The following is a 23,026-nucleotide window of genomic DNA, read 5'->3' as shown; positions in this document are numbered from 1 at the left end:
CATCCCATATCTTGCTTCAAATGCCATCTGGAGACCTGACACACACCAATAGCAGCGTGAACAATGACAAAGGAATGCTTTTGTTGCACTTCATTTGAAGAGCTTGTGACTTGAATTCAAGCTGGAGGTCTCGTGACAACCTTGAGTCTTGACTATGACAATACCAGAACACCTCCACTATACACAATGCAAGACACACCACCCAAACTTAGCACTTGCCTCTATCAACCTCTCTCAACAACTCCTACATAAACATCACTCATCAAGCGCGAAGTTCATTAAAATGCAAGTGAACAAATATACATGTTCGTTTATTTTCAGCCATCAATTATTTGGCATTAAAACTCGGCATCATATTGTGAGTTACTGTGCATAACTATTCCATGTTAGCTGTCCAACAAAATTCACAGAGCTTTGACGTTAACACCCTGAAAATCACACACGCATAGTGATATTGATAACACACCTGACAGGAATAGCCGAGAACTGCATTCATTTCTTGAAAGGGAGCTTGAGATAGATCTGGAAGTTTGGTAAATTCTTCCCTTGATAAACTCTGACAGGGTGCTACTAAATATGGCCATGTCAGAAAGTTGTGGCTAGGAATCACACATGTGCCAATGGTAAGCCACTGGCTAGTGACTAGTGGCTACAGCCACTTCCCACAGGCATGTATGCATTCCTAGCCTCAGCCGGTTGATTCTGACTTGGCCCATTATGTGAGCACAGAGGTACTGCATGCCAAATGCCCACTTGCATGTGTGCCACACCAATCAAATTACGAGGCATTCAATTTTCTCAGAGCAAAGCACATTTTCAGACCGTGGGCCAATGTTGTCCTCATTATAAAGTAAGACCAAAGGCCAAAGAGCTGCTACGTGTGAAAACTTGCTAATGCCATGTCCGAATTGCTTGGCTGCGGCTTGAAATTACATACGAGTCTATGGTAGTGGATGTGGCTACTACCGATAGAGTAGTGCATAATTCCTAGCCACAGCCACGTAAATTCAGACACAGCTAAAGCTTGGGAAGCATTTTGTTCAGCAAAAAAATTACTAGCTAAAATACTGCTTCAATAAAGCAGGTTTACAGCTGGTTTCTGCTTAGCATTAAAACAAGATATTTGCCAATACAAATGGTCCCTGGTTTCTAGTCTGTGCATAACAGGCCTTGCAGGCTGTGTGTGAGAACTGCAAGATGGAATGTCAGGCCTGTTCATGTGTAGATCTGTCATACTCTGTGTTTGTGACCAATTGTTGACCGACAGAATACACCCAAGACTCCTTGCATGAAAAATATTACCGTCAACCATGATTTCCGAGGCAATTTTGCTGTTAACCTTCCCAATGCCTTCAAAATCTACCACCGTGCAGGAATTCAATAGCACACACTTCAAGGGGTGTCAAGCACACAGAGAAATAACAATGACTAGGGTGTGGAGTACCAACGTGTGACGTCATTTTGAACCGGAAAGTGTAGTGTAAACAAACAGAGTACGCAGGTGTGTTGATTCACACGCTAGTTCCCTCGCTACTGAGTTTTACACACATAATTGTGCACGTACTGTGTTCATTTCAGTACTCTGTACATTCCACACTCCTGCCACATCCTCTTACACAAATCTGGTAAATTTGGAAGAATCTGGGAAGTTGGTAGGTTTTCTCTTGAAATACTGAGCAATCAGTCATTGATCAGTTTTAGAATAATTATGGGCCAAATTCTTCATCCAAATGCCAATTACACTAGTTCAGCATCCACATGAAGACACCTTCCAACTGTTCAAGTTAGGTCGCTTAGATTAAAACTACCCAAAACCATTTTAAATCCCGTAAAATATCACTTGCAGGAACAAGGAACTTCTTGAAGGGAGCTGGGTTCAGCCAGCCAAAACTTCTACCCCCAAAAACAATTGGAATTTCCCAAATGTGATCAGACATCCCCCAAAACCAGACTGAAGTGAGTAATTCCGATGTTTGGCCATCCTCTGCTGTTAATCAGTGTTTTCGATGACATCCAACTTGAAACATTTGGTCTGTAGAAACACTTTGGTGGGCACAAGCAAAGAATATTGTAAAATTTGCATTGTTGATGTCTACACTGGTTATCATTTTCCAAATAAAAGCTAATTATTCTTCAGACTGGTTTTAGAATAATTGGTCACAAATACTCCCCTTCTGTGAACGATTCTGTTCCACACATATAGACCAAATATGAAATGTGACCCTTTTCCAAGTGACATGCAAAGCAAACTGTTATCATGACACTGACTTTAGGAATTTCTTTCTATTCCATTTTACACCATTCTACAAACAATTTGAAATGTATATTACAGGCTGATTTTTTTTCCTACTTTGGTGACTGTACAGATCTGGGAATTCTTCCATTAGACCTTCTCCTGTCCAAGTTGTGTTAACTGTAAGAATATATAAACACAGAAAGAGGAAACAGAATTGTGATAATGAATTTCAACCACAATTCTCACATCTGTTTATGAGTGCTGAGATGAGCCAAGTGTCCAAACATCCTTTTTATATCAGACACGCACTAATTCAAACCACAAGAAAGTTAGGCTTTGAAGCCTATGTACTGGTGACATCACATTTACATGAACACTTTCCTACAGAGCTTCAAATCTGTCATCCTTATTGAGCTACCACAGTACAGTGCACATGTAAAGGAAGTGTGACGTCACCAGTATATTGGGGTATTCAAATTAAATCAAGGTAAATTGGGAAACTTCCAAGATTAACTTGTAGAACCACAATCTTCATGAAGAAGCAATGACCGATGGGTGATAAACTCCAAGTTTGGTCACTTTTAAAGTGATTGGATAACTGAACCGGGGACGGCAATTGCTTCTCACAACCAGGTCGCATTATTATATACAAGACTGGCATTTTAGTAAGTTTTACATTTTAAGCTTCTCTAAATCTGGAAACCTGTAACATCAACAATGGAGACTCTTATGTATGTGATTACGATCAGCTGCAAAGCAGCTCACCATTTTTAAGCGCTAAATTCTCATAAATTGACAGCCATTTCCTCCACTTTTGTAAAGTGCCAGCATTCTTAAGTTTCAGTAGCCTCTAGGACCACACCACACCAGACCAGGCCAGACTGACCAGGCAAGACCTGACCAGAAGAGACCAGGCCAGACCTGACCAGACCAGACCAGGCCAGACTGACCAGACCAGACCAGGCAAGACCTGACCAGGCCAGACCAGGCAAGACCTGACCAGAAGAGACCAGGCCAGACCTGACCAGACCAGACCAGGCAAGACCTGACCAGACCAGACCAGACCAGGCAAGACCTGATCAGACCATACCTGACCAGACCAGGCCAGACCAGACCAGACCAGACCAGACTAGGCAAGACCAGACCTGACCAGACCAGACAAGGCCAGACCAGACCTGACCAGACTTGACCTGACCAGACCAGACCTGACCAGGCCAGACCTGACTAGGCCAGACCAGACCAGACCTGACCTAACCTAACCAGGCTAGACCTGACCAGACTTGACCAATACAACACAAAGATGCATTGCTTTGTTAACCTCTGCACTTTCCTGTGAGAGTTCGGTGGATCTCATGGCCCTGTCAGAAAAGTGCGCAAGTAAACAAAGCATGCCATCATTATGTCACAGGTCTACTGAGTACCAAAGCATGACGTCATTTGAACCGGAGAGTGTAGTGCAACGGATGGAGTACACGCCCATGTTGGTTCACGTGCTGGTTCTGGCACTGATGGCCTTTTACACACATAATTGTGCACATTACATATTCACTTCTGTACTCTATGCAGCATGACATGTTGTGAGGGATATTTGAGCAGTGGCAATCACCATGACGCAGCACTTTGGAAGTGAATGAATGCAGAATGGCCAAGTTTGGGGGGTGACATATTGCAAATCCCTTCTACCGGCCCTGGGCGCTGAGTAGGCTAAGTCCTACCAAGAAATTACCTGTTTCAAGAACTGATCAGCATTAAATAATTCACTGCAGCCATAAGTTATCTTCTTTCCAGATCCTGCTGTGCTAGATTTACTCTGTTAGGGAGGAGAAAAAAGGAGAACAGAACCAAGTAATGAACAAAAAAACTTCGAAAAAGTTGATACCAAATGCTGTTTTAAACTCTGGGGGGAAAACTATATTGCGGTGAGATTCCAACCTTTCAAGTCTTTATTCCCAAGGTCCACGTACCTTGACATAGTCTATCAGGTTCTGGTATTCAATGTAATTGCCGCCTCCGACCACGAAGACGATGGCATCTTGAAATGGGGTCTTGTTTCTCGGGATAGCTGAGCTGGTACATGAAAACCAATAAGAGGATGCCAGTTTGATTTAATTTGATTTGATTTGATTTGCATGCAAGCTGAAAGCTCACGAACATACGTGAGATACATCTACATCATAAACAGCGCCCCCTAGTGCAATCTAGTGTCCAGCATGTAATGTATAGTGAAATCATTTGACTTCAACCCTATTTGAAGTTTTAGTTTGCCATTCAAAGGGGTCTTCTTGCTTTGTATGCTATGATAAATTTGCATATTCAATCACATGGTATTCGATATGAATATTGTGCGTGCATGATTTCAACATTAAACTGTACATTTCAGTCAAATGCTGTTCATGAATGTTAGTCCATTTCACTTCTTACCTGTCTGTAACTCGCAGCAGTTTAGGGTCAAAGTATCGATAATCATCTGTTTCCTAAAAATAAGTCAAACAAGACGAGAGAAGTTCAGTTGGATGAACGTCAAGCCTCTCCATTCCAAATTCCAAATTTATCCCAACAGTCAATACAATGTTTTTCACATTAATTCTGTCAGTGTGTCGGTGTCAATGATTTTTAAGAAAAAAATGTAATACAACACCAAAGTTTGCCTGCAAATGTAAATAACACATTAATAAAACCAACCTGGTTAGATTTGAGCTCCATCAAAGCATCGACAATCCGTGTTGCTGGTAAGTTCTAACAGAAGGAGAGAGCAAGCATCCAAATATTTCACTTCACAAATTCAAAAAACTGCTCCCTATTGTTTTTGCAGAAGTACACATTCTCCTTCGGCCAATGGAGTTGTTGCACGACCATCACATGACTAAACACAAGGCTAGTCACAAGACCAGGCACAAGTAACGGGGTAAAATGTGACAAAGGAATGCTTTTGTTGCAGTTCAAATGAACAGCTAATGACTTGAATTCAGACCGGAGGTCTTGTGTTGGTCTTACGGTTGTCTTGAGGAGTCTTGGTTACAACAAACACAAGCAAACAAAACAATTTTTAATGATCGTACTCACATGTTTCTTGACGACAAAGTTCTTGACGCCCTCCATGACGAACTGGGAACCGGTGCTCATGAGCTTAGAGAACATGCTAATAGTCTTGGTACCTCCGCCTGCATACTGGCTAGGGGCTGTCATCTTGGTGTAGTGTCTACAAGAAGAGCCATTCAAGAAATGTCAGAACCCTTGATGAATTATTAAGTGATAACATAAATGAAACAATAATGTACTGTGGTCAGAGATATCCTGATGAGATTGCCACATGCAGTTTGTGGTTTGTTGTTAACTTGCATGACTTCTCCCAGAGAGAAAAACGTCTGATTGTTATTACATTTATGAATTATGTCTTTGTAAATTCATTTCATCTGAAGAAAACAAGAAAAGCTAGTTTGGTCAGCTTTTTCTAGTATCATTTTACACATTACAACACACTTAATCTTAGCATTTCTGCAAGTATCAACAAGAAAGGAACGTGAACTTGACATGATTCAGAAATGTATGTCCTATTTCATTGAGTAACTAACTACAAAATGTTTGCCATTCAGCCAATTTTCACACGAATTCTAATTATGCATGCAAAATCTACTGGTGTAAAACCTGATATAAACATTAACATAATCTGTGAAAAGGCATCTTGAAACACTGACTTCCATCTTTTGACATATTGTAGTGGTGAGAGGTTACACCCTGCAGACTCCAATGCAACGGAATACTGGTCCAACTCGGACTGTGGACAAAATGACATATGACAAGTACTAAGCATTCCCGAAAAAACACTCAAGGTAAAATTTGTCAGGAGCAAAAACGTCTTCACCTTAGCAAATTTGCCGAATGAATGATTGCTACATCATTACAAGTTAACCTTTGAGTTTGCATTTGCAGCAAGCTGACTCAGCCTTAAGTCAACCTTTTGGGCAATGTTTTTGTTAGATTTACTCTTTCTGTTTCTTCAAGAACTTTGTGTAGACAGCTTGTGAAAAGCTACTATATCCTCTCCTTAGAAAAAATAACAGAACTGGACAAATTAAACTTAACCCCTTCACGCCGGGACGTGTTAAAACATGCCGTAAAAATTGAGATCCTCAGCCCACTTTTCAGCTATTATTCTCGGCCTACGCTCCAGCGAACACAGTGAAAGAAAGCAGACCTTGGCTCTTGTGTATATGGTAATTGGTCTTTGTGTGTAGCCCAGAAACGAAAAGACCGATTTTGCATCATAATCTCCAGCTTCACAATAGTCCCCAATTTGAAAAGAGGCAACGGGAATGTGGAAGCTTGAGTAGAGCCGCATGCCACCAAACAATCAGCCTTTTCACCATGTAATTCGAAGCGTGCAGAGCACACTGGGCCACAAACCGAGAATTTGCGGTTTGGCAGGTGGCCTTCGTGGCCAAGCGAGGCTGGAATTCTTGGAGTCGGCTTTCAGAAAGAAATTCCCACCGAGAAGGGTTTAAACAAACAGAACAATCAAATTACAGTACACTGTCCTGAAACATTTCACTTGCAAACAGGCTCTAATGTCTTGGAGCAATTAAGTACAGTTGTTAGCTGTGCAAAGACATTATGCTCAGCAGAAGCGGGCTACCAGCTGAAACAGCATGCAAATTATGTTCCTTAAGACTGGTTTCCCACTCAATGTTGGTTAACACAAAATCCGCTTAGCAATTCTAGCTCTTCTTCCTACTACTCACGTCGCTCATGGTCGGAGTGCAGATGAAGAAGATAATGAAGAGTCTCATCTTGTCATCTGGCGTTCCTGCATCGGGGTCCGTGATCACGTCCATCAGGGACTTGTCCAGGGACTGTTTACTCATCAACTTCTCCTCCAACTCAAAATAAACATCCAACTTACGGGCCTGACGCAGGAGGAAACAACGAGACAGACAGACAAGCATAAAGAGACAGACAAGCAATGCAATTGATAAAATTCAGAAGTTAAAAAAAAGTTCCATTGTGCATGCCCACTTTTGGTAATCATTTTACAAAGAAAAAGTGCTTTTACAGTTCAATTGTCAATTTTCACCAATACATATAAACATGAACAAGTGGATTCAAATATTAACTATTTTGGAGAAGAGAAATTTTCAATGTTTAGACAATGTTTAACTGGACATTTGCGATGGTCCCTCTTTATGGCAGAAGCATTGTGTTGGGTTTAAAATTTTGCACAGAGCGACTGTGACAGAATAGAGGCTCAGTACAATAGTAATCACAATGCTTACCACCATTAGCGGGGGCCATTCAAGGGACCAGTAAGAGCATAACCACGGTCACTGAATTTGTCTACAGAAATATATGCTAAAACAAAAAAGGATGTTCTCTACATGAGCTAATGTAAATACTAAGAAACCTAAACCTGTTTTTCAAATTTGTAATGCAGCCTTATATCCACAAAACAGAAACACCAGATATAATTTCCTCTTACCCCAAGATAATATATTAACAGTCGGTGATCCATTTCTTGATGTGACCTACCTTGATTTGGTCCAGGAGTGCTGTGGCTACATTGGTGTGCATGTCAATTGTTTTCTTCTTTTGAAGAAGCTCAGGGAGAGAACTGTAGACAAATTAGTGACAAACACGATTGACATCAGAAGGCATTTATATACAAATTCTCCGACTGCTCAGTAAATGAAATGTTAAGGTGGTATGCCAGTTTCAAAACCTCTGCTATAATTCTTTCCCCTTATCAAATAACCTCTCTGAATGAATGCTTTATTTACCTTACAGCTGAGGTGAGTTTGGCCGTGTTGTCTGACAGCATGCTGATGGCTCCTTCATCTTCTCCTTCAAGACCCTGATTTAAAACAATAAGCCCACTGATGACCTCGTTGCAGAGGACTGAACCTCATCAACTGAACTCAAATTCAAAGCAGCAACTTCCAAAATAACTCGGTGCTCATTCAACTGACCTTTGTGTCCAGATCCCATTTAATTCCTTTCAACCAGCAGAAACTAATTCAAGTCTTAAAAATATAAAGTGACCCCTTATTCATTAATTAATGACTTGAAGTAAAGAACAGTGATTTCAGACTGCAGGATTCCAGTTTTTTTTGTGTAGAACTAATTATGTCATGTTGAAGGTTTCCGACGGCACGGACAAATTCTGTGCAAAACTGAAGGGATTGATCAATTTGTCCTCTGACATGGAGTTGAGAGCCAGTAACCAGCTCACCATGGCAGCCTTGAGTTTCTTGACCTCGTCTTCCGACGCTCGGTAGGTTTCTAACTCACTCTGAACTGCCTCAGCTACCTCTGGGAAGGGACTAAACAGTTAGGCCAAAAAAAAAAAGCAATTCAAAATCAACCGAAGGAAATGTGATAAAAACTGTTTCCTTCTGAGTTTGAATTTTTACACACTACTCATTGATTTGTTTCTTTGATTGTAGGGTGTGAAAAATCAGTTTCAAGTGTACAGTTGCTCAGGCAATGTCCAAATGGCATGAGTCTATGGATGTGACTGAAGCCATTCACCATGGAATTGTGCATAATTGCAAGCCATAGCCAAGTAATCTGGACATGGTCTTAGCACAAAAATGTATGTGCTTAGCAAATTTACGTGTTGAGCAAAAATCTACCTACAATAAATCGCAACCAATGCATTTTGCATGTTTTGGTTGGCAACCCGGTTTTGCTGACACACCTTTTCCATGCTCAGCAACTCAACAAAATTTGGCCACGTTACCCACATGAACTCATCTAGAGTCCACGCACTAACATTAGCCTATCACTCACTTTCCTTTCTGGCCAGACCAGAATTTGTCGTGACACGAGAGGTCGTAGGATTTAGTCTTTTTCTTGGGTCGCGACCCCGTTGTGGAGTGACCTACATCTACCGTCTCCTCAATCACGACTCGGTTCAACTGAAGATCCTGTTGTGGAAAATGACAGGATGACAAAACATCAGAAATGAGATATGACGAACAACAATGCTCAACTATGCAACATTTCAAACAAACCTTACATTATTTTGTGTTCATAAACAACATTTATTCCAAATCCTTCAATTCTTACTGCCAAAAAGCACTTTAGATCTGCTTTTAGTTGCCAAATTCCGTTTGAAAAACAAGAAACATGTCTCATCATTAAGGTCCTGGAAGGTCACTGGTATAGGCATAAACCAGGAATACTCCAAATGAAACTCAAATGGTGGCTCTGATGCAGACATACCAGAACATCGTGTGCCAAGGCTTGATAGGTCCACGTATGATGCAGTGGGGTAGCTAGATCCATATTGCGATCTAGGATGACTAATAGTGGTCGCTGGAAGCTACACAATGAAAAACCAAACAAACTTTCAGTTCTAGGCATTTAAGAAATGTTAAGGAGAGAAATCTTATACAAATGAAGCCTTCTTTAGCTGTTCAGGTTGCCTAGGCAGTACTTAGAGCTATCAGGCTTTCATGCAGCGTAGCAGGTGAACTCTTGGGCAGAGCAAGAATAAAAGGTTTCAAGAAAGTTAACATGAGGCAGGCATGTAGTCAAGGTTTGGCTTTCCTATCGCAAAATAGAAATTTCTGTTCCGTTTTGGTTAAATCACAAATCGCTTTAAAGACACTGTAAGATACTGCCAATATGGAAATACTTGACTAACGTCTACCTGAACTGTCCCGCCTGCATGGAGTCTGTTGTGAAGAGGCTGTTGCGAGAATCTCTCAGGTTCTCCCGTAGTTTCTTGTCAAGTTTCTAGAGCAAGAGAAGAGAATGAAGACACTAAACTTCCATCCCACTACCAACCAAATACTTTGAGGACTGTAAACAGTACAGCATCCCACGGAACATTTCCCTCAAAGGGCCCCTTTGAAACTTACAGTCAAATTCTCATATTTTGTTCTATCACTTGGGACAATTTTCTACAGTAATGGCTAGGTTTGAGCAGTCCTGAATATATTTTACAAAATTTACAACACTGATATGACAGCAAACAAATAATGAATGTCATGAGTGTAATGGTAAGAATAGTTTCATGAGGTGACAGATGAAATGTATAATTCCATGGGGCAAAGCCAGGTGGAATAAACAATTTCACCTGCCACTGAATGAAATTATTCTTACTATTGCACAAATGTGAAACATTTATTATTTGTTTTATACGATACCCACATAAATCTTTTTCTGTTGGGAAAACAAATTGACGGGCCTCGCATATTAACATCTGCCTTTTTGCAAAAGAGATTTGCATCTGAAGCGCCATCCACTGGTAGATTTGTGTAATGTTAGACTGGTTCCCATTCCTATATTGCTTTCTTCTTTCTTACTGTGAATGAAATACATGAAATTGGGGCGGGAACCAGTCAAGTGAAATGAAGTTTTGTTCAACGGATACTGTTGAAAAGGATAAATAATTCAGTGACATGTGATTAATGATCCACCAATCAGATGATCAGGATTTATGCAGGTATTATATAAACTACACGCAGTTATGGCTAGAAGTGGCACGAGAACATGAAGCAGATGTCCTAACCTCTGCCACCATCTCAGCTGCATTTCCCTTGGGGCATCGGATGATTGGCACCGTGCCAAGAGTGACGCAGACAGAGAAGAGACTAGCTGTTATGGTGTCCATGATAGCATCCATTTCTGTGTCTTTGACATAGGCGTTGTTCATACCTTCACAGATTGGAAAAGTTTACAGAAAGTTTTCAAACGTTTAAAAATGTTCAACCATCCCTTTCTCAGTAACAAAATGGTATTGGATACATTCCATATTTGTCAAGAAGTTGTTTTTTGACGGCTGGGGACTTTAAGCCCAAATCAGCCTGACAGACTGGCTGTAACTTTTTGTTCCTGATAGTGCCATGACATATGCAGTTTAGCTATGGACAAATCCAGGAACAATGCCACTGTATATTCTCAGTGGTCCACTCCAGTGGCATTGAGCACTGTGTTGGGTTGTGTGCAGTGCTCCTGGAACTCTGTACAATAGTTATCATAATGCTCGCTGCCATCAAAGGGGGCCACTGTGAATACCCGGTGATAGTGTTACCATGGAAACCAGATGTGTGTGCACCAGCCAGTAGACTGAATCTGACTGTTAATGACTAGCAGTGTTGCCATCAAGTCCATCACAAGTCCCTGGTAAGTCCCTCACAAGTCCCTGTAAGTCCCTCACAAGTCCCTGTAAGTCCCTCACAAGTCCCTGGTAAGTCCCTCACAAGTCCCTGTAAGTCCCTCACAAGTCCCTGTAAGTCCCTCACAAGTCCCTGGTAAGTGCCTCACAAGTCCCTGGTAAGTCCCTCACAAGTCCCTGTAAGTCCCTCACAAGTCCCTGTAAGTCCCTCACAAGTCCCTGGTAAGTCCCTGTAAGTCCCTCACAAGTCCCTGGTAAGTCCCTCACAAGTCCCTGTAAGTCCCTCACAAGTCCCTGGTAAGTCCCTCACAAGTCATCAAGTCTTGAGCCAGGCCACAAGCTCATGATTGGTCTTGTGAAAGGACTTGCAAAGGGCTGGACAGCAACACTGGTGACTAGCTATCCTGCGTATTCATCGTAACAGAGGAAGTGGGATGGAATTTGATTGTCCGTGGGCATTCAAAAAAGTGAAAGATAAGCTTCCATTTTTTGGACAATTTTGCCAGGACCCTTTCGGAATTTCAAAATCTTCCATTCCACAGAAACCCAACCACATGTTTTTCACTCATTCATACATTTCAAGGGGCATCAAGCTTCAGGTAGTTGAGTTCTTTTTGCAATCCTATGAAATCCTCCAAAACCTACAGGTGGATTTTGTAGGATCTGGGACAGCTGAATTAAAATCCAAGAGATTTGTTCAAAACTGCACTTAACATGCACAGCAACTACACTATAGCCTATGTAGCAACATGATTGACTGTTCATGCACAAACCACTCAGATATTACATACAGTTATAAGGAAATTCTGAGGGTCCCAATCCCTCAAATTCTTTGGATTTTTTAGTATTTCCAATCCTCTTATAACAAATTCTGGAGGCTACAAGAAAATTACTCTGATCTTTGTTGTGATGAGAGTGGACTGTACTTACTATAGTATGAGATTGTATCCCTATTTTGATGTCTGACTGTGAAAAAGAAATCTTCCATTGAGATGAAATTCAGGTATTGGTCGAAAACCTGCAACAAAAAAAAGAAATCCGTCTAAGTGTCTTAGTATTCCTTCTACACAGTAATCTGTCATGCATTCTGGATGTGTGAGACTGTATCCAAAAGTTAAGGCTGCGGCTGGCAATAACATGCTTGCCAATGGAAGCTAATGTTTAGCAGCTTGCTGGCACTCTCCATAGACATGTGTAAAACTCTCAGCCGCATCCAGGTGATTTGGGCATTGCCTATGGATATCATGAAGAAATTATGCATACTACAGTGGCCAAGGCGATTATAAAGGAGGCGTAACTGGTATATTCAAATCTCCCTTTCCACCTTTGGTGTTACAATATGACTACCAACACTCTAAGAATATATTGTACTAAGAATTCACTACAGACAACTGTTACTGTGTGTCAGTTCACCCCAATTTACATTACCTGGTGCAAATGTCTATAACCCTAACCCTCCTTAATCCTCTAAAATCTTCCCGATACTTTCAAAAGATTTTGGAAGATTGGGGATTATTGGTAGTAACACGTGGCTGACTGCAAAGGATGCATTGTGTAGAGTTCTGGGATAAGACCTGTGTTGTTTATGCTCAGCCATGCATAGATAAATGTCTCCAAGGAGCACATTCAAAGCAAATGAAACCAAGCCTTGAAGTAGCAGCAATCTCACATCTCATTTCACATTCTTCCCTGATCTTACAGAACTGACAAGCTCACCTTAGATATCTGTGAGACTGTATTTGACTGGAGTGCCGCGCCAGCCAGCTCTTCAAGCAGCTGTCTAGAGATGGCTGAGATGAAATTCAGATAGAAGGCCTCGTACAACTGGCTTTGGCAATCCTGAAAACAGAGAAACAAAAGTCATTTCACTTCAGTTGAATTTGATAAAATATTAGAAAAAAGCTTCAAGAAAACAAGAAATCTACAAAAGAAGATACTGTGTCATGAAAATGGGATAAAAAAAAATCCCAAGCCGGGGTGGGTGTCAAAACTAACTACCTCAAAATTTTCTAAAATGTGCAGCACCTCAAAGCTTGACCCATGCTTCTGAGTGTTCCACTTTTCTTCCACTTTTGCTCTTTATTCTTATTGCATTTTTCAAGGAATCTTTCAGTTTCAGGAAAACTGCAGGAAACCAATGGCAGTCTTTTTGTACCAAAACGTTTGAAAGACATACATGTAAATCACAATAGACAGTAACAGGGGCTAAGTTCTGCATTTATCATCATCATCATTGGCAGCTCAGTCTCGGGAGACCAAGCTGAGAGCACCCTTGGAGTGTTGCGAGTTGTGGCATCATCTGCTTTGACTCTGCAGACCAATGCCAGAGTGGCAGTCCTTGTTCAAATTGATGCAGATGTGCAAGGAGGCCCGAGTGGCAGGGGTTACTGCATTCTGCATTTATAAACCCTGTAATATCCTACAGAACCTTATGGTGGGCTTTGATGGATACGGGAGAGTTTTGGCAACAGATCATTGATTTACAACCACACAAGTTGGAGGGTGTGGTCGCCCAAAGAAAAAAGTTTCTCAACAGGTTTTTACTGTCACTATAATTAACCAAGTTCCGGTCCAGGTGTACATTGGGAATTTAAGGGATTGAACGACTAATTCCAAGGGGGGACAAGGCTTACCCGACATATTCGCTGAACGTTCTCCTCGGTGGGCAAGACAAAATAGACTGCAGGAACATCAGGGATGGGGTCACGATCTGAATGGAGAAGTCTGGCAGAACAAAATCAACTTACATGTACGTACATGTTAATTTTAAAATCTTCAGAACATTACACAGAAATTTCCAACCATGCCATGAGTGGAAATATATACCTATGAGATTTTTGGTCAATACTTTTTATTTGTTTTTCCAACAATACAAGCATCATCTTGTGTTGTACTGTTCATCAAAATAAACTGATTTCTTTGTTCTGGCACAACTTTACATTCAAAACACACTGCATCAGGTGAAAAAGTCTGTTGCACTTGGCAATCAACAGCAGCCGAACAAACTGGCCATGTTGAGACAATGGGAGCTAGTCCCATTGAACAATGCCACTGTTGGATCTTGTGGTGACTGGCAACCACACATTCCTAGGCTGTTTGGCTTTGGGGAGAGTTGACCTATTGGATCTTGTTACAATGGGCAGGCAATCCACTTTGACAAATTATACAATTTGATGGGACTGGCAGGGTTTCTAAAAGGCATACCCTGGAGTGTTAAGGTTAATGATCATGACATTGTCAGACTGCTAATTAATTATTCCGTCATTTTGCCATGGACACCTCCATTTGTAAGAAGTCAAATTTATACACGTCTTTCTCGAAACCGTTTTTCACTTACAAGTGAAGAGTGACACCCATATCCCTGAGTTCTCGAACAGACAGCAGCGGTGAGATAATGTCCTGACCAAAGCGATCGTATACCAGTACTTTCCATGTTGGTTCATTGAGTGAGGTCTTGGTTACCGGTAGGTTCAGATTTAGCATACACTTCAAGGCAGCTGTCATAAAAACCAGATCTTCAAGTTATTTTCTTTACACAAATTCTGATAGCTCTTTAAAGCACCCATCTTTATATAGAAAAAAAAAGTGACAATTATGTAATATTTACTTCATGTTCATGTTACATTTCATCTCCAAAATAACCTTTGAACTTTCCTTAAAATTGGAAAGATTCAAGATCAGATCACTCCCTCCCAAAAATATACTACTATATCCATAATACAGGCCACGTGGCACACTTCAGTGTTTCCCATGTACTGTTGCCAACATCTTTGAGGACCAACTCGGACCCATGCCAACTCAGCCCCAATTCTAACTCGGACCCTCGACCATCTCAGAGCCACAACCAACTCGGACCCACCTCAACTCGGACCCACGCCAACTTGGACCCACCTCGAGTCAACTCGGACCCACTGAGTCTTATGGGTTATGGTTGCACTACACCAAAGGGGTCCAGACAACTCGACCGTTTGCCAACTCGACTTCGGACAACTCGATGGTCGAGTTGGCAAACGGTCAAGTTGTCTGACATCCACACCAAATACGCGCCCGTAGACCTAAATAGCGCCGACTGTTGAACCTCGCGAAGAGACCTTTATTTTTTTCACTGGAAATTCAAGATTATTTTTCTTTGCTGGAAATTCAATATTATGGCCAGATTGATCACTTTTCATTTCAATTTGATGAACTTTTTTAATTCGCCTTTTCCCGAAGATACCCCCCTAATAGTAGTAAAACTATGCGCTCAGCTCTGAATGTAGCCACCTGCCTCTATCCAAAAAAGGCCCGCAATGTGGAATTTTTGTGAAAAAATACTCTGAACAGGAAACTATCAATCGCAAATTCAGGATTTATATAAACAATTCTATGATCCCTCGAGATTATGGCTCCTCTTATTGTACAAAAAAGTGGGATCACAAAATATTAATAATGAGCTTGCCGGCAGACACACGACGACAATAGGAAATATTCCACATTTTATTTTAAAATAATTTGATTTGTGTTGGGTCCGAGTTGACTCAGGGTGGGTCCGAGTTGGTCGTAGGTCCGAGTTAGTATTGGGTCCTAGTTGTAGTTGGTTGTGGGTCCGAGTTGCTCGTGGGTCCAGGTTAGTATTGGGTCCGAGTTGGCATGGGTCCGAGTTGGCATGGGTCCGAGTTGGTTTGGGTCCCAGTTGACTCGAAACCGAAAATGTTCAGTACGCTGACAAGAAATTGCGCATACGGATGTGTGGCTAAGGATGGATCGGGAGTGAGAGTCCGTGCCACACTAGTGCAGTAGCGGGGCTAATGCACATACAGAACATGTCTTTTGACACATTTAGTTGGGGATGTTCAGAGCAATTTGTTGAATTATCACACATAATATGACAAGTTAACAAACTAAAAATAGACACAAGTGTTACAGAAAGAGATCTGAAATAAGTTCAACAACAAAATCAAAAATTACCAATCTGCTTGTCTCGGACGGTACTGTTGGTGGCCGCCATGTTGACGTGTATGTAAGTTTGGGTTCCAGACTGCCTAACTTCAATATATTGATTGTAAACGTTTAAAATGACAGATGGTGACAACTTGTGCGCCAGACTCACTACTAAAATATCACGGCGCCCTCAATATCTCACTGCGAGGCCGCCAACCTCAGGTAACAGTGGGCTTTCCCAACTGCATGTACTGTACATTAACTCGCGCGGAAACCGAACAGAGACGAAGGCGGGATTAGGGAAAACGAAGTGTGGATTCAAAAATGTTGGGGATTATTAAAAGCTATATTGTCAGTTTTTTTACTTTTTCTATTATTATGTTACTGTTGACAATGAATAAACCACGAACCTTGAAAATAAAAATTATAATGAATAATGGATTAAAAAAACATAAGGAATAAACCCACTTGTTTTATGCCAACTTTAGGTGAGGGATTTCCATAGAACGAGAAACAAATGCAGAATGGGGAGCAGAGATCGATGGCGTAAACGTGATTCAAAAGCACAGATGATTATATGGGCATACACGTAGATTGTTAACTTTGTATTGTTCTGCATGAGCTACAAAACAAATTTTCACTGGATGAGTAAGTGTAAGAAAAAATACCTCAAGTTTTGTCAGAAAATATCAGTTACATGTACGAACACAACTTGAAGGATCGGCCTTACACTTGTCGGCAAGAGGCGCCACAAATTTTACGCAATTGCCCACTACACAGGTAAAACTTGAGTGGGTTGGCAAATACATTATTCTGTCCGTTAAAAACAAAAGTTTTGTGAATGCTGACTTTTCGCCCAAAGAAACCACAGCAATTTCCATAAACGACTCGGAAGTTGAACTCGTAGTGCAAAACTGTGCGTGTAAATGTAAAAACATTTCGATATACATGTACATTTAATCGTCCCATCTCTTTCATTTGAATTAATTTAACTCTCAATCGTCACGTCCCTGGATTCCGGTGGACTGAATAATTGTCCCCTTTGGAACAAAAAGCACTTGGTGAAGATGATGTCCTCGGTAAGGCCTTCGGGGGGGGGTGAAGACATACATCGTTAAGCCTTTGTCCAAAAATAGTTTATTGCGTAATACAACAAAATGACTGGCATTTATTGCAATTCAATTAAAGCTATTTATTTAAATGCACCAATACGCAGAGTCTGAGACGGCTTTTTGAATTTCCCTTGATACCATGTGAGTTGGTGAATTTTAAAAATCTTTTGAGACCTTCACGGAGAACTTATACACAGTGCGGTTGGTGAACACAACTAAAGTCAAGTTTTGGTCTTTCTTAAATAAATTCCCTCAAACATGTTGTACTTGCATAACGAAGTGCCTTTTTGCAACTTGGCAACTTATTAAACACAAGCCCGGATGGGGGGCCGCCCCCATTAGGATTTTATTTTTAATCATTAAGAGTTAAGATATTAAGTGTCTTAAATGGAGGTTGTTTTGTATGGACACAGCCATTTAATTTGTTCACAAAAATTGTTTCTGAGTAGCTGCTTAATGCAAAGTTAATGCAAAGGTGAACCGAGGACGCTGCTACCTTGTTTTGCCCCACCCTTGACTAATTAAAAACAGAAAACCCGAATGCATTTATTCAGTGTTGTGTTATAATGTTTTAACATCTGGGAAAAATCAAGCCTGGCTTTAAAGATTTCAATAATGGCCTGTCTGCGTTTACATATATACAAGGCTTGTGGTGAGTTGTACCTTGATCTGCAGGGCACAAGTAAAAATGTACGACCAACATATCTTCAAAGAAACCATGATCACTGCAGATGCCAGGAGAAATGACACACAGTTGAGAATAGGAGTGCCGAAGCCCAATTCGATGCTGTGTCAATGGTCGTGTTACTTATGACGTGTGATGTAGGTAAAGACTATAATTATTTCTTTTAATGGATATACAAGAGCTGAGGGGGGGAGTGACCATGCCCCCCCCCAAAAAAAAGGCAGAAATGTTGTTATTTCAAGTAATGAGAGAAAGGCACTTATTGTGTATATTTCATTTCTCCTAAAAGCCTGTAAATTGTTTTTTACAAAAATAGCTTCACACCACAGAAATAGTTACGCAATAGATGGCTAAGAGCTTGAAATTAAAATACTTGCAGCTCCTGTAAGTTTCATGTAGGCTAGACCTAATTTGCTTGAAAACCAACATTAGTTTTAGCCGATGTGCTTGTAATAACATTTCACAGTGGTATTTTAAGACCATGATAATATTGTCGATGCACGATCTCTGCGATCATTGACAGTGTTCCCAGATCGGCACAACAATGAACCCGTGTTCGATCCCTCCCATTTTCTACATGCGGACATCGCTCTTTTCTTTCACACTTCTTGGTTGCGCACGCTCTCAGCGTTCCGTAAGAGTTCTGCCGTCCGTCTCTGCATCTCTGCACTCCTGTCCAGGGCTGTCTCCGTTCGTTGCTTCAGCCAGTCCATATGCGGTAAGGAGCAACTCTTGGGACCTGCAATATATCGAGAAAACCTTGTAAATATTACGTAGGCCTAAATAACGGCGAAAACTAAGTGTGACCTTTTTAATCCTCGTTTTTTTGTCTTTCTCCCTCTTTAAAAAAAAAGCGACTCAGAAATGTTGGAAAGTTAAGGTGCCTCTAATTCGAAAAACAACAACAACAACTCAAATTTAAAATTTCATCTTCAATTTTCCCCTTATTTTTTCGGTCATTCATTTTTAAAATTACCGACTATTTCTGCTTTGGTTTCCAATAAACAATGGTATTGTAAAGAGAAAGTGTTCAACGTCTCAGGGTGACGGGAGACAAAGTCAAACCAGCAACACATACAAATATTCTAAAGAGCAGTAAATTGGGGTGTATTTTTTTATCCCAATCAAAACCAGATATTTGCATGAAATATCTCACTTGCATTTGTCACTTACAAAGACAAATCACCTCATGTTACAATCTAATTTAAATCGGTATCAAGGGGGCCACGGATTGAATTCAATCACCTGTTTGAAGGATTATCTATCCTTGACCTAGAAGGCACGCGTTACATGTGGTCGGCATTTTGTCGCCGACCTGACTATTCTAGCTAACAATAAGGGCAGCAAGAAGTCAAACTACCCCGCCAGTCATACATTTTTTAGTAATAATACACGTACCAACATTGCATCTAACCGATGCCTGCCTGTAGACACCCTAGAGCTGTCAAACTGGGCTCTAAATGGTAACAGCTTGTTGAAGGAAGTGCCTGGCAAAATGACTCATGCGTCATAGGGCCTAGGCAGGTTACAGCATATTATGGTGAATTAGTAAGTGCCCTATTTCATGGCTAGGACTAGTGAACCCAAGGGAACCTCCCAGCCCCAGGTAGGCCCCTTACATGGAATTCAATGTTATTATTGCTGCTTTGACCTTGGAAGAAGACTTGTATTTGGCAATAACCTGGCTAAATCAAGAAGATCCAGTCTGTTATGTATATTCATATCACAAATAAATCAATACAATTAAGACGCCGCCCTCCGATTTGAAGTTAAATTTGCATAGGAATTCTGGTACAAATTATCGAAATTAACGGAACATCGGATCATCCGAATCAACACGTGTTCACGTTAGATGCAAATAATTGCATGATTCCTAGTCGCAAAAAAGTTCGAAGAATAACATTTCCGCGAGCGTATAGGCCTCATTTCCGTCTGTGATTAAGTGTCATTTAAAAACTACGACAGATGGCTTATCTGGACTCAATCAACCACGGGAGAGCATTCGAGGGATCAAGATTCAAGAGTCCCGTCAGCACATAAAGTTGTATCAGCGAACTTTTAACCTATAGTATAGTCAGAGTGGGCCAAAGTCTGTATACACGTCCAGTGGAGTACATTTCAAAAGCTTTCAGAGCGACAAAAAAAGGAACGGAGTCCAGGCACACCAAAGATAATTAGGTATTTCATTTAGGTTAGGAGGTATATACATGTAATTATATAAGGTTAGTTTGAGATTTATATTATATATAGTTGATATTTATTTATTTGATTATCACTGACTTGTACATTTAAAGTTCGCATTACTACATTCATAAGTCACTACAGTAGGCCAGTGAGCGTTTGATGAATTACCAACGCACCACCACTTCACTCAAAACTTCCCGGCCCAAACTCAAAACAAAACAATAATAATAACAACAACAAACAACCAACCAACCAATAAACGGGTACTATTAATAAATTCCAGTGAAAACACGGCAAAGACATGAATGAAAGTTGAAACAATCAGATAGGTAAAGGGTGATGATTTGGACGTGGAACGTCCCACCAACAGACAGTTACACTTTCAAACCAACCAGTTAATGAAAGTCGTAAAATTATGCTCACAGAAAAGTGTAATATACATGTACAAGGTGTTACACACAAACCAGGAGTAAACTGCTTATTCAACCGAACAATTTTAGCTTACCTAAAAACCAATCGACAGATTCATAAACAAACAATATATATACCAAGAAATCTGTCGGTATTATCTTACGGTATCTCCATCTCCGCGCTTTCACCTCCTCAGCGAGCCAGGACTTTGTAGGAGAGCGGAGTGTCACGCTAGTTCCCCCGTCGTCTTCTTGACCATCCAGGCACCTTGGTGATCGTGGGATGACGGCAGACATCGAATACCTCCTCTTTGTAGGCGTCATGGTGATCTCGTGCTGTCCCGACTCTTGATCCCACGGGTCGTCCGTCTCGAACGGCGGAGAGGTTTGGATGCCTTCGTCCGCTGACAAGGCATCCTCGTGGTCAGTGGTCTTGGAGACTAAGGGAGCAGAAGTTGAGGGTGGGAGGTGAGACGGGTTTGTTGGACTGGATTCTGTATTGCACTCGGTTGAAAGAGTTCGTTCTTCATTACATACTTGTGATGATGGTTCTGAACAGGATTTCAGAGAGACAGAAGAGGATTCTCCGTTTGGCGAACTGTCATTTTCTGTCTCAGTCTCCGGAACCTCTTGGATAGTGTCGAGTATTTCTTCTTCCTGTCGGTGATCAGTGCAGTCCTCGTCATACACTGTCTGTCGTTCAAGAACACAATCGCTTTTGTTCGTCTCAGGAGGAGCATTACTTGCTTGGAGTAAACTTGAAGCCACTCTGACGCTACGCATCATTTTGAATTCCATCAACCAACGCATGATAGTCGAACAGATGACCTTCCTGCTCAAAACGAAGCAACGCACACTGGCAAACACGGAACGGTCGACTGGGCTATTTTTGTGGTTCCGGAACGCAGTGTGTAAGTCACTCACCTTGCTGTGGAATAACCCTATGAATCATACGGTATTAAAATTCCGTTGGATACTGCCTGTTTATATTCGCTCACTTTCATTCACCGCTGTCAGCCTGAAGGTGCATTTTTTAAACTTTCAAAACACTGCACAATGTGTGCCAACACTGTGAGTCACTGGTCTTTGTGAATAGCCAGTCAAGCGAGCTTAACACCAAGCTTTGTTGACACGGCTCTCTGGGCATTGTCAACTGAGGCGGCGCACAGAGCCCAGCGCGAGGGGGGGGGTGTCTCAGGCGTACCCCGTTAGGTACACGCATGTAGGAATAACACTATTATTACTACCGCACCGACGTGATATTTCTGAATTCATTAGTCATAACTGTAGCCTGGTAGTCGGTAATTCAATATGGTGTGCAAGTGAAGTCCAGGCTACATGCGTGACTTGCATGTTGACATTCCATTTGGAAAAAAGTTCACGCATTCAAAATGCCGCTGGTAAACTCATCACTGGGAGTAAAGTTTTGACAGATTCGCTTGAGATCACCCTTTCCCTGTTTGGTGATATCATGGCCCTGAACAAGTTTCCCTATGTAGTAGATGTAGAAAAAGATCGGAGACGTCACACGTCGTAGATATGGTGGGATATTTGTGCAGTTATTTTCCAAAGGTTGTGAAATGTGTTTACCGTCTGTAGGCCGAGCAATAGTTTCCTCAGGCAGGCTTATCCGATTTTCCCCAAAACCGTGCCAAAGACTGGACGAAAGCAGGTAGGCTTACGAATAAACATGCGAACCAACTGTGGTGACTGTAGTGCATGCAACATACTACATGTAGACTTGTAGGCCTACATAGTGTACATGTACATGTACTTTTAAACACACTGGTCGTCACACTTTCAAGTTGTTTCTGTCCCAGTGCACTGTGGTTGTAAAGGCGAGTGGTTTCTTCCTGAGGATTTAATTGGCAGAGAAGACAAGACAAGGGTGTATCCATGTTTTCAGTCCAGAGATTTTTCTTGCTAAACACAACGGGAGCGTTTTTCAGTCCGTAAAAATTCCTCCCCCTCACCCCTGGAAAGGTGGCCTTTTTCCCGATTGTTGGAGCTTTCCAATCTTTATAAAATGGGGGGGGGGGGGTTAACACATCTCTAGAGGCAAGGCAACTTGCTTCTTGCTCCCTGCTAGATTAGTTGAGAAAAACCAGAACCTCCGGGGTGGTCGCAGGTGTAGGAAAATGAACGTAAGACAACGTAGATGCCGTAATTGGCTCCAGAAAAGTATCCTTGTTTATATCTCTTCCGTGATGGATAACTAGGAATCAAGATATGAGAGCGTGAAAATGTTTGAAATCTAAAGCACCTCGCTCCTTGACGGTGAAGCAAACATGCGTGACTTGCACTTTTGACAGCCTTGTCGTTGGGCCGTATCATTTGTGTCTTCAGGAATATGTTAGACAG

At 41.4% G+C, this 23,026-nt stretch overlaps 2 protein-coding genes across 2 annotated transcripts; both read right to left on the bottom strand.

Moving 5' to 3' along the window:
* Window positions 1–274: 274 nt before the first annotated feature.
* On the bottom strand, window positions 275–16,383 carry scfd1 (sec1 family domain containing 1). Its single transcript, XM_022239965.2, has 20 exons — window positions 16,302–16,383; window positions 14,692–14,851; window positions 13,988–14,078; window positions 13,071–13,193; window positions 12,285–12,372; window positions 10,749–10,894; window positions 9,885–9,970; window positions 9,455–9,554; window positions 9,020–9,156; window positions 8,460–8,550; window positions 8,008–8,081; window positions 7,760–7,841; window positions 6,976–7,140; window positions 5,932–6,011; window positions 5,300–5,435; window positions 4,919–4,972; window positions 4,658–4,710; window positions 4,201–4,303; window positions 3,963–4,046; window positions 275–2,413 (listed from the first exon to the last, which is right to left on the bottom strand). Exons 1-20 carry the CDS (start codon window positions 16,339–16,341, stop codon window positions 2,384–2,386), a joined length of 1,923 nt encoding a protein of 640 aa, XP_022095657.2. The 5' UTR covers window positions 16,342–16,383; the 3' UTR covers window positions 275–2,383.
* A 1,009-nt stretch (window positions 16,384–17,392) lies between these two features.
* On the bottom strand, window positions 17,393–21,789 carry LOC147800285 (uncharacterized). Its single transcript, XM_087145878.1, has 2 exons — window positions 20,830–21,789; window positions 17,393–18,810 (listed from the first exon to the last, which is right to left on the bottom strand). Exons 1-2 carry the CDS (start codon window positions 21,473–21,475, stop codon window positions 18,671–18,673), a joined length of 786 nt encoding a protein of 261 aa, XP_087002004.1. The 5' UTR covers window positions 21,476–21,789; the 3' UTR covers window positions 17,393–18,670.
* Between the last annotated feature and the right edge of the window lie 1,237 nt (window positions 21,790–23,026).

This window comes from Acanthaster planci, linkage group LG01, assembly GCF_054643075.1.
Source record: "Acanthaster planci isolate LZ-2023a linkage group LG01, COTS_SCS, whole genome shotgun sequence".
Lineage (NCBI taxonomy): Eukaryota > Metazoa > Echinodermata > Asteroidea > Valvatida > Acanthasteridae > Acanthaster > Acanthaster planci.
The sequence above is the reverse complement of the archived record's forward strand: the minus strand, read 5'-3'. Positions and strand labels throughout refer to the sequence as shown.